The sequence below is a fragment of the Etheostoma cragini genome, chromosome 18 (genome assembly GCF_013103735.1).
Source record: "Etheostoma cragini isolate CJK2018 chromosome 18, CSU_Ecrag_1.0, whole genome shotgun sequence".
Classification (NCBI taxonomy): Eukaryota; Metazoa; Chordata; class Actinopteri; order Perciformes; family Percidae; genus Etheostoma; species Etheostoma cragini.
In genome coordinates this window covers 2,785,601-2,798,188 of record NC_048424.1, presented here as the reverse complement: position 1 = coordinate 2,798,188, position 12,588 = coordinate 2,785,601, and the positions used below count along the sequence as shown (strand labels likewise).

At 41.9% G+C, this 12,588-nt stretch overlaps 1 protein-coding gene across 1 annotated transcript; it reads right to left on the bottom strand.

Moving 5' to 3' along the window:
- Positions 1 to 8,940: 8,940 nt before the first annotated feature.
- nkx2.2b (NK2 homeobox 2b) lies at positions 8,941 to 10,995 on the bottom strand. The gene is made up of 2 exons (XM_034899397.1): positions 10,621 to 10,995; positions 8,941 to 9,594 (listed from the first exon to the last, which is right to left on the bottom strand). Exons 1-2 carry the CDS (start codon positions 10,856 to 10,858, stop codon positions 9,068 to 9,070), a joined length of 765 nt encoding a protein of 254 aa, XP_034755288.1. The 5' UTR covers positions 10,859 to 10,995; the 3' UTR covers positions 8,941 to 9,067.
- Between the last annotated feature and the right edge of the window lie 1,593 nt (positions 10,996 to 12,588).

Below are 12,588 nucleotides of genomic sequence, written 5' to 3'. Positions count from 1 at the left end.
CACTTTCCATTATAGTTTTGATATATTTTGAATTGTCATCTGTGTTATTCGTCTTTCCATGGGCTAAATACATCGGCATTTCCACCGTAAATCGGTGCGTAAAAGTGTATCCGAATACAGGAAATACAGTTGTTGATGCTCAACGACTGCACACGCACACACACACACACACACACACACACACACACACACTATGATATGCCCCTCCTCCCTCTACCCCAGAAACAGATTCTGGCCAATATGTACAGTGTGCCCACTACAATTCATTAGACTAGACCACTGGTAGGCTCCACTGTGAGAAATGAGATGTGATCACAGAAGGCTTGTATCATGAAGACACAGCGACAGTGTTGTTGTCATCACTTAGAATCCCTCACGGGGGAGACAGAAACTACGCCCGTAGCTTTAAACCAGTCATGTTAACCAATGCAAAACCAGCAACACGACAGAAAAGCTTTGTAAAGGAGAAAAAGGGGGCTGTCTCATGTTATGTGGTATGTAAATGAGTAGCCTACCCCAACGTTATTGTTGCCTTTGGCTGGTTTTGTTTCGTTTTTCGTTTTTTTTAAACATGTAGTGGACACATCAGGCTCTTTTGTAATAATAATAATGTGTTTTTTTAAATCACGATGGCCATTAATTTAACCCCCCCCCCCACAATTAAAAGTTATCTAAACCAAAAACAACCCCTAATCTTGTTAAAAGCCCCACTTGTAAGAATTTGTTAGCTGGCACTCAGGGGGGAGGGGACCGTCACTCCCCAAAAGCGGTACCAATAACCGTTGGGGGGGGGGGGGGGGGGGGGGTTAAAGATCACAACAGGATATGAAGAATACAGATGGGATTTCTTGTAAAAACAAAATGGAACCCATTCTGAAACACGTGATGATGTTTTCATTATGCAGAAAGTTTTGAACATTACAGGAGAATAATCATTTCCTTTACACAGATAAAGACGTTTGCACCATAAACTGCTGCATAAAAGTTCACCAGAATGCAGGAAGTGAAGTGTTTGACCTCTGTATTTCATGGGGGAGGACCCCAAGACCCCCCCACCCCGGCCCCCCCATGATGAAACAAACTGAACCTATGCGCCGGTGCGTGTAAAAGAAAATGAAACCGCTCTGCAGATGGTTCCTCTTCACTCTTCTTTCAAACGTGCAGCTTGAGATCCACGTGAGCAGTCCGAGCAGCCAATCACCTGCTGACCTGCTGCGTCACGTAACTTCACGCGCTCTGCTCTCTGTTGTGTGAAACAAAACGAGTCGGTTTGCTTTTTTTGCTCTCAGGTGAACCGTTCACCAGAAGGAAGGGACCGGGACATGCCGGAGCAGCTCCCCCGGGATCAGAGCTGCTGCTGCGGGTTGAAAGAGACAGAGGTAACCCGCCGGAACCGGATGGACCGGGACACAGCGGAGCTTCTCCCCCGGGATCAGAGCTGCTGTTGCTGCTGCTGCTGGGGGGGTTCTGTTCCAGATGTTCAGTCCTCGGGCCGAGTAGTATTAATAACTAATATTTCAATGTCAATCAATCTGTCAACTCTTTTTTTCAATGTATCTATTAGTTGTTTGGTCTCTTAGATGTCAGAAAATGGTCTGAAAGGTTATTATTTAATCATTTTGGATGTTCTTGTGTCTGTAGGTTAATAATGTTCATATTAGGTAAGTTTATGGCGACATTATCACCTTGTCCATCTTGTAATATCATGTCCTTAATATTATGTATTTATGTATTGTGAGTAGCCTACACAGCTTTATGGACTGCAACTGGATCTGATGGTGTTCCAGATGTTTACTGTTGCAGCTGTCTGTTACGTGTTAAAGGGGACTTAATGACAGCTGAAGGACTTTCTAGGGCTTCGTTGAGGATGTCTCCCTCTGGTGCTCTGTTATTCGGGGCTTCCTGAGACAGAGTTGTTTGTCACTCGGATGGGTTTTACACTTCCTTCCTGTTGTATATTCTCTTCACTGATCTTCTCTTTTGTTGCCAGTTTTACTAAAACAACTTTAAAGAGTCCATATTCTGCTCCTTTTCAGGTTCATACTTGTATTTTGAGGTGGTACCAGAATAGGTTTACATGGTTTTATTTTCAAAGAACACCATATTTTTGTTGTACTGCACATTGCTGCAGATCCTGTTTTCACCCTGTGTGTTTAAGTCTCTGTTTTAGCTCCAGAGTAAGACATCTCGGTTCTATACTATCTTTGTTGGGAGCTGCACATGCTCAATAGCTCGGTAAGATCCCATCAGCTAGATAACTCTTTCTCCAACTTTGGTCAGTCCAAGGCAGGATTAGCTGGGAGACTTCTTCTAGACGAGGGACAGAACAGGGACAGGAAGTAGTTCAATGGAGATTATGGTCAACTAGTGTGTGTTGTAGCAGTGATTTCCCATTGAGAACGAGCTAGCATGCTACGGTTAGCCACCTCGTCTCTAGTGACGTAGAAAGCCGTGCAGATGTTGAACAGCTCGACCGGAGACTGAAGACAGAAGACATTCAGAAACCGGATCTCACTCAAAACAGCATGGGTAGTTTTTTCCAAGTTTGTATGTGTGTGGAGGCACCAGAGACACAAAATAACACCCCAAATCCCAGAAAAAAGTGTTATTTCATTACTTTAAAGCAACAGATAGCTCAATCAGTAGGGGGTTGGGTTGCTGGTTCAAATCCCCACCCGGACCTGGGTGCTCCAGACCACCAGACCACCAGACCACCTGGCTAGAAATAGAGAAATCCACTGACCTAAAACTCCACGGAGGGATGGGCCAATGAAGGGAGGAAGGAAAGGAAGAAGAGAGGGAGTGATGGAGGGAGGGAAGGAGGGAGGGAGAGATGGAAGGAGGGGGAAAGGGAGGTAGGAAGTGAGGGAGGGAACTTGATGTGATGTGATGAACCCTCTAGCGGCCACAACTACTACACTGTCTCAACTCTTCAGGTAATCAATTAAAAAATGTGTTACACATTAAATAGAAGTGTGTGTGTGTGTGTGTGTGTGTGTGTATCTCTTTCTGTGTCTGTCTCTGTCTTTCTCAGTCTCTCTCTCTCTCTCTCTCTCTCTCTCTCTCTCTCTCTCTCTCTCTCTCTCTATCTAGGGGTACTTTGGACTACACCAGTACAGTACGTGAGATTTCTTTTTATTTAAAATAAATATTAGTCATGCATACTTCCCTACAAATAATAATAAGACATGACTTTAGTTATGGAAGGAGCATTGAGGAGTTTTGAGGTTACCTGGTTGTTATAGAGGAGATCAGACACTAATGTCATGGACCTCTTCATAAAGCCTTCTTTTATTCACCAGAGGGCTCCGGCTGGTCAGGAGGGACGTGGCTCAAACAACCTTTCAAAGGGGGAACCTTACAGAAACTAGTTCTACGACCACTGCCCAGACCACTAACCCTGAACACTGAACTCTATTCTAATTTTAACGCTAAAACAAGGATAATTTCATTCATTTCCCAGGTCGAAAACTCATAGATCCTTAACAAAAAGTCTGTTTGGATTTCTGTTACAGGTCAACATCCATTGTTTCATTACCAACCGGGCTGCTCTTTGTTCAGCAGATTAAAATGGGTCAGAACCTGGCTCTCCCCTACGTCATATGTATTAATACACACAGTTTCATTTTTAAAGCAGACTCACTAGTTCCATAAAACATGTGGTCCCTGTAGTTTTGGAGAGTTTTTCTCAAACAAACAGGAGCATTTGTTGGGAACTACTTTCATCGGCGGATTAATCCACATTTGGTGCAGTAATTCTCAAAATAAAATAAAGTAGCCCCATTGAAAAATGTGTTTCCATTCAAGTGAACCCGGACCAGCGCAATGCATTCTGGGTAGAAAAAAACTCCCCAGCTTCACAAAGAGTAATACATTCTTGATTTACTAACTTACAATGTAACTGAAAATCACTTAAATGAATCACTAAATCAATCTAAATTGTATGATTATTTTAGGAATGATATATATATACAATCATACAATACATGATACTTTTTACATTTCTCCATGCAGTACTCCAAAGTACCCTTTGAGATACACTGAGTAAGGGATATGCTAATGAGGGTGTGTGTGTGTGTGTGTGCGCGCGCGCGTGTGTGTGCGCGTGTGTGTGCGTGTGTGTGCGTGGTTTGACCAAGCTTCTGCTGTCACCTGCTGGCGAAACTTAAAAATAACAAGCGCACACACATATATACACACAAACACACACACACACACACACACACACACACATGTATTTACATTTACAAAAATATTAAAAAACAGACACCAGTCTTTATGAAATATCAAAATCATACAACACATCCATAATTTAAAATGGCCTTGAATCAAACTGCTTTACAGAGGGGAAGATACTCTACAATCCTCTAAATGCTGAGGAGCGGGCTCTAATTGGGCAGAAACTGCAGCTAGGTTACACATTCTTCCATCTTTACGTTGTCTGTTTTGTTTTTATTTTTGTAAATCTCTTTAAATAGTAACAGTGTGTTTAGCAGAACCCTCATGTTCAGTTTTATCACACAGCGGGCTGTGATACACAACAACACGTGTTAGCAGATACATTCATCTGATGGTTTGGGTGTTTTTATCTGGGATTAGGTGACGATGAGATGAATGTGTTGAGTGTTAAATGAGCTGAAATGAGAATGATTAAAAAAACAGACTTGTCCTTTAAAGTTCCTTTTTTCTTCATCCTGGGTCTTCTCTTTCATAGCGGCAGGGACGTCTGCCTTCGTCGTGGAAGAAGACGTTGAAGCTGGACAAGGAGACAGACATAAGTACCTCTCTGGTGACGTATATTGTCCGAGACGAGTGGTGTAGTTCACTAAGCGATCTCACTCAAAACCTAATGTCTCTTATCTTGTCTGTTGTCTGTGTGAATGAAGTCTGCTGCACTAAAGATGATGACAAAGGTCATTCAGTCTAAAGATGACAAAACTACCTTAAAGGGACAGTTCAACCCTCAGAGAATCCTCGTGCCTGTAGTGTTATGTATCATTCTGGATCCTTTCAGTGTGGGTTACCCAGGGTTGGAGAGATCTTCTCCGATGTTAGGGGACTAGTCGGGACTCGGCCAACAGGTCCTCCAATCGCACGACGGTATAAGTTCCTTATTCCTCCCCTCAAATATGACCCACAGTGCGTTATCTGTCCTCATGTCTAAACCAGGTAACGTATGGGCCGCGGTTTCAAACATGTCGTTAGTTCGGTTATGTTTAGGCACCAAAACTGCTCCGTTAAGACGGTGTCATTACCCGATGTGAGTCGAGTGCAGATTTGAGTCGCGCATGCTCGGATTTAAATGGTTTACAACATGACTGTCATGCTGAATTTTGTGAAATCCATGAAATAATGAACTTCTCATTACAAACAATAACAGAAGATGGAAATCATTTCAAAAATGTTGTAGCTATCTATGATAGCTTGAGTGCTAACGTTCGATCAAAATGACATTCATCTGACTGTCTTTGTTGTGTTTGATGATAACTTGTAGCCAGCAGTGAACCAACTTCTTTTGGCCTTCCCAACATATGGGCCCTGGGTACTCCGTCCCCTTTCCCACCCCCCAGTCCAACGCCCCTGGGTGTGAGAGTCCCGTACAGGAAACAGGAAACATCACTGCCTCTATCTCTGCCACATGAACAGTTTTAAACCGTTAGCTCTGAAGTGCCTGGGAGTTTGTGTTACAGCTGAATGTTTCCTGCAACAACAAAGCACTTGCTACGTCTTGAGCTGCTGAGCCCCCATTAGACCCCCGGTCCTCCCCTATGTTTACGCTGTGCGATAATTTGATTACACAAAAATGAATTTAGGAATATAAACTGACATGATGTAGCTGACTGCCTGTCTGAAGTAGATTACGGCGCAGGGCCTAAACAAGAAGTCCCTTGTCTGGTCAGTGGATTTTGTGCTTCAGTGCAAATTCTCATAACCTCAAACAAAAGTTAAAATCAATCCAAACTTCTGTCTTTTTCTGGTCCACTTTGCCCAGAAAGGGATCCAGCCTTGACTTAAAAGTTAAAGCAAAACAACTCAACGTCTATTTTAGATAAATGTTTAGGATATTTAGAGACCCAGTAGGGTGAAAATATCAAAAAATACAACAAATGAAAGAAAACGTTTTTTTTAATAATCTCGTAACGCCTCAGATCAGATGTTGGGACCTGTTATTGGGACCTGATCCCCAGGTTGGGAACCTTCAGCCCTAAATGCTGCAGATGAGGATCCTTGGTTTGTTTGATTCAGTGGAGAAAAATAAAGTCATTATTTAGTTATTATGAATTAAGTTATCATATAAAATGAATTTATCGCTAAAATATTACTTCTTCTGACTTAAGCTCTCTTCATCAGACCTGTAATGTTGACCCATTCATGTTTCTCTCTAATTATCACGTTTTTTGCTATTATTTCGGCATTTTTAAAAGTGTATCCAACGCCTCTAGCAGCAACGCTCTGCAGACAGGAGAACTATCTTCCATCAGCTGTCTCATAATAACCCGAATATGCCCGAGCTTCAGCCTCCGTCCTCTCAGAGGGATGATGAAGGTCCTGAGCTCCGCCTTCCCCTCCTTCCACCATGATTCCCACTGTGCGGCAACTTGAGGAGACTCTGATGAAGCTGGGAAGGATTAAATATGGTTTCCACACCGTGGTAATCCCCCGTGATAATAATGAGATTTTACATGAAAACGGTAATTAAACATTTTTATCGTGGTTCACCGTTACACCGGTAATCGTTACATCCCTATTTCTGTCATGGTAAAATGTAAATATGTGTTGTTAAGCATTCCAGATCCAGCAGTGACCACCCACGGGGAACAGATATCATAAAGAGACACATAATCGCTCAATGTAGAGACTTTTAGACAGGGGAGACGCACCTTTGGTGCAGGAAAGATACAGATACACAAAAGGAGAAGAACAGGGCACATAAGAGCCATACTGTCCAAAATATCAATCAGTTAATGAGGAGTTTTGACCTCCAGCACTGTTTAATAATCCAATCCTCTTTTTTATAGTTTGGTTAATTTAGCATTGTTTTATATCTTTGAATATGTAATAATAAAATAAATACTGTGCATGATGTGGATTTAAAAGAAAACAATATCTCTGTAACGCCCCAACCTACTCAGATTCAACACTGGCTGAAGTCAAACCACTGTCACACCTCCGATTTTTATTCACAATCATAAATATCCAGTTTAATACAAAACAACTCACCGGTCAACATTATAAATAAAACACACAGAGACATTTTCTCGTCATAAAAGTGACACTTTTGCAGAAAAAACACAACGGAAACCACAAAAAGGAACTCACAAAGTTTCCCCTCAAAACACGTTTGGTCTGATCTGTTTTAGAACCGGTTCAGCCGGACCGTGGACCGGTTCAGCCGGACCGTGGACCGGTTCAGCCGGACCGTGGACCGGTTCAGCCGGACCGTGGACCGGTTCCACTTCAATCTTTTTTTAATCCACTTTTTAATTTTTTTATCAAGAAGAGGTTAAGTTTTAGACGCCTGTTATCTGTGATGAGGATAAGAAGGAAAACCACCATATGAGGTGGACTTCTCCACTACATTGCCCTAAAAACTGTATTTTGAATAAGAAGAAAGACTGAAAACTAAATCTAATCTTTTTTTTATTAATGCTTTAACTGTTAAAATGGAAATGCTCTCATGGTGTACTCTGTCTTGTTTTAAGACCCTCATCCTTTCTGTAAAACACTCAACACCAAAACACCTGACTGATGGAATTTTGTCACTTTTAGAAAAATGGCATTTATCCTTTAAGACCTTTAAGACCTTTAAGACCGCCTGTTTTGTTGAACTCTGCAGAATAAATCAATTCACATTCGTATCGCGATTCACTCTCTACAGATTCTACATCAATTCATAGAATTCCAAAAATCAATTAATATATGTTTTTTATTTTGTTTTGTAATTGTGTGTTATACTATCACACGGGAACAGTAACTATGTTTACATACTGTGTCGTTTTTTTTAATTGAGAATCGTTTTTAAATCGAATCTTGAGCCTAAAAATCGATAAGGAATCGAATCGACACATTTTCTGAATCATGCAAAACTTTAGACTAATTGAAATATTTAAGGCCAAACAACAACAACAAAAAAAGGTGGATTTCTTATTTATGTGGACTTCTTATTTAGGTGGACTTCTTATTTAGGTGGACTTCTTATTTATGTGGACTTCTTCTTTAGGTGGACTTCTTATTTATGTGGACTTCTTATTTATGTGGACTTCTTATTTATGTGGACTTCTTATTTAGGTGGACTTCTTATTTATGTGGACTTCTTATTTATGTGGACTTCTTCTTTAGGTGGACTTCTTCTTTAGGTGAACTTCTTATTTATGTGGACTTCTTATTTATGTGGACTTCTTCTTTAGGTGAACTTCTTATTTAGGTGGACTTCTTATTTATGTGGACTTCTTCTTTAGGGGAACTTCTTTTTTTATTTGGACTTCTTATTTTTTGGACTTCTTTTTATGTGGATTTCTTATTTATGTGGACTTCTCATTTATGTGGATTTCTCATTTATGTGGATTTCTTATTTATGTGGACTTCTTAGCGTTTTAGGATCTGAGTCCATCAGTTCAAGTTTCACCAGCTCTAGTGGTGGCTGCCAGGGGTGTTTAAGGATTTTTGTCTTGCGAATTTAAACAATCATAAACCCGAGATTATAATGTGGACTTCCTAGTGTTTTTGGAAATAAGTCCCTCAGTAAATGTTTCCCAGGTCCAGTGGTAGGCCTGCATGTGAGCCAGCTGCTGCTGCTGCGACAGCCCGGTGTGATTTTAAAAATTCTTCAATTTAAAAATGTCCTTATGTTTTATTCTTCCTTGTTTCAGGACAGACATTCTTTCTGGGAAAGACTATTTTCTTCCGGGAAAACAAATCCTGACTCGAATTTGTCACTTTTCGAACAGTGGCATTAATCGTTTAAGGGAGGTTGTTTTCCGATTTTAAGCAATTATTATCAGGCCAAAGCAGAGCTCATTATCTGGACTTGTTAGTGTTTTAGGATCGGAGTCCCTCAGTTAAAGTCTCACCAGCTCCAGTGGTACATGTGCGCCAGCTGCTGCGGCAGCCCGGGCCTCTCCGGGCCGTATGCGGGCTGCAGCAGCGCGGAGTAGGCGCACAGAGGCAGGCCCAGGCCGGACCTGAGCGTCACCTCCAGGTCCTGCGCTGGGATTGGCTCACAGGGCTTTCCATCGCGAACCAGGAGCGGGATGGCGAGGCGGCGAGCCGGAAGCAGCTGTTGCAGCGCCTCCAAACTGTGCTCCGCGCGCTTCAGCTTGTAGCGGTGGTTCTGGAACCAGATCTTCACCTGGTTCGGGGTGAGGCGGATCAACCCGGCCAGGTGCTCTCTCTCCGGGGCGGTCAGGTAGCGCTGCTGCCGGAAGCGGCGCTCGAGCTCGAAGGTCTGCGCCTTGGAGAAGAGCACCCTCCGCTTCCTGCCGCGGCTCTTCTGCGCCGCGCCGCTTGCCGGGTCCCGCTCCGCGTCCGGGGACTTATCCGTGGAGAGCTCGGGGAATTTAGGATCGGAACGGGACTCCATGGAAATATCGTGTACTGCATGGGGACAGCACAAGTGATCTGATTACTCTGAAACAGACTTCAACTCAGAAAAAACTCCCACAACCACTCTACACGTGTGAATCTGACACTACAATTACGCTCGTGCGTAATTAGCCAATCACCAGTCTATACTTAGCCTACTTGTGCCTTTTTAGCTGCTTTAAAATAAAGAACTTTATATATAACAAATTAATCTTCCGTTTTACCACTAAAATAAAATGATAACAAATTACATAAGATGATCATTTATTTCCTAATTTCTGTCCGGACAGCTCCACACATGCGCGTAACTGGAGAGTCCTTTTGTCTCCTTCTTTTACATCTCCCATTGTCAGGATTAACACTATTTTGTTATTTCTTTAAATCAGCAGAAAGACTGGACTTATTCCTCTGCGTTGCATCATACGTCAAAGTTCACACGTTTGTTTGTAGGATAAATAACATCCTTCCAGTTCAGATTGCTGTTTTTTTCCCCAGAAATGTCCTGAAGCGTTCAACTCATCCACAAAACACCTTCTATTCAAAAGTTCAACATGTGTCTGAATGATTAATAAGGAGAAAAAGTAAACATCGGAAACAAATAATAACTATATGGCTGAGCTTAACAGTTAACATGAACAACGAGGCAGTGATGATTTAATTAGTGATAAAATAAACAAGACATATAATCTGATAATAAAAGATGTAACAAGGGGAGACAGAGAGACCCGTTTCAGTTACGCGCAGATGTGTGGAGCTGTCCGGATAGAAATAAGGAGTCAAATGACAGTTTTATGTAATTTGTTATTATTTTAGTAGAAAATCCGACAATGGACTTGCTAAATATTTAAAGAAGACATGCCTATCTATTTTACGCAGAGAAAATAAAGCTACGTGTAGGCTATTGATTGGATAATTACGCATGAGCAAAGAGTTCAGATTTAACAGCTAAGAGTCCGAAATGCGACTATAATAATAATATGCATGAAAAGATATACATTTACTAACTTTTACATAATAATTAAAAACACGTGTTCTCACATGAGAAGTGAAGGTTACCGGATCCGCGGCTCCACTTGCCGTAGCTTCCACCGTCGCACCCGCACAAACTCCGGCCGCTAAATCCCAATTTCCGCCCGAGTTCCGAGGCTGAAACCTCCGCGGAGGCCTCCTCGGGGTCGTCCTCCTCGGTCCCGGAGCCGTATCTCCCTGTGGGGTCTGGGAGATCCAGGATGTCCCGCACGGTGAAGCCCGTTTTTGTGTTGGTGCCAAAAGACATTACGCAGTGGGGGTGGAGGATCGTGTCTCGCGATGATTCAGCCTCTGCAGCCCGTTAACGAGGAGCATACATAGGGTGAGGGTCCATGAATGCCGTTAAACGGAGCTGGAGCCCGGAGCTGCACGGGCACGGCACGAGCTGATTCAACAGCATCAAAACACACGAGCGAAGACTTTAAGAGAGTGTGTCCTCCGTCCTTTTTAACGGCGCGCGTGTCTGTGGATGTGTGTGTGTGTGTGTGTGTGTGTGTGTGTGTGTGTGTGTGTGTGTGTGTGTGTGTGTGTGTGTGTGTGTGTGTGCGTGCGTGACGGAGGCGGGTCAAGTGGTTGAGGGTGTAAATAAAACCAGCCGGGAGCAGCGGAGGAGGAGAAGGTTTAATGATGGAGGATTAGAGAGAAAGAAGCAACTCGTTTCCATTTACCAGAGTCCCTGATGCGCTTCCGGTTTCCATTTGGAGTCTCACATGATCTAAAAGTCCAGAGAAAAGCTTTCAAAAACACAGTTGTGCTAAATGTACACAGTGGAATGGCCGATTACTGTTGTTTTGGTACTATTGATGTGAGATGAAACCTATTTACGCATAACAAAAATAGTCCTCATAATAAAACTAATTTACATGTAGTTATACAATTTACACACATTTTGTAATAAAAGCAGTCAGAAAGTTGAATTACACACAGAATGCAATCGTAGAACTGTGTGTGTGTGTGTGTGTGTGTGTGTGTGTGTGTGAGAGAGTGTTTTAGAGAGAGTGAGAACTCTTTGTCTGTTGCTCGAGTTAATCCTCACAACAAACATTAAAACACTCATCATCTTACAGTTTCTTTTAATAATCACTTTGCTACTAACTTCAGAATCTTCTCATCATTTTTCAAAACTCTAGACACAAAACTCAAAACGGTCATCACTTGAAACCCAGGATGTCCAATGTTCAAAACATTACATTTTACATTCATATCTTTAAAGAAACCTTGCATTTGCACAGTCATTGGTTCAGAAAACTAATTTCTTGTGAAATACCTTTGAAACGTTACTTCAGATCCCCCTTCTCACAAGCAGCCCATAGTTTCACTGCGTCATTGTCTCGTACAATCAGTAAATATTGTAGTACAAAACAGGTGATACGTTATGGTACTAGATCAAAATACATCCAAAATCTGAAATGTATTGATGAAAAACAATAGATTACAATCACGACATTGGCTTGTTTGAATCAAAGCTAAATAATTAGATAAGAAATTGAAAAGAAAAGACAAGACAGTAAAACATCAAATATCTGTTCCTCATTGTGCTTGTACTGTAAACAGCAAAGCAAAGAAGTGATAATTGTACTTCTACATCTTCATCCACTCTGTCATGTGGACCATAGAAACAGTGTCTGATACACAGGAGTACGTAACAGTAAAGGTAGTACACAGGACCCTAGAAACAGTGTCTGATACACAGTAGTACATTACAGTAAAGGTAGTACACGGGACAATAGAAACAGTGTCTGATACACAGTAGTATGTTACAGTAAAGGTAGTACACGGGACCATAGATACAGTGTCTGATACACAATAGTATGTTACAGTAAAGGTAGTACACGGGACCATAGAAACAGTGTCTGATACACAGGAGTACGTAACAGTAAAGGTAGTACACAGGACCATAGATACAGTGTCTGATACACAGGAGTACGTAACAGTAAAGGTAGTACACAGGACCATAGAAACAGTGTCTGATACACA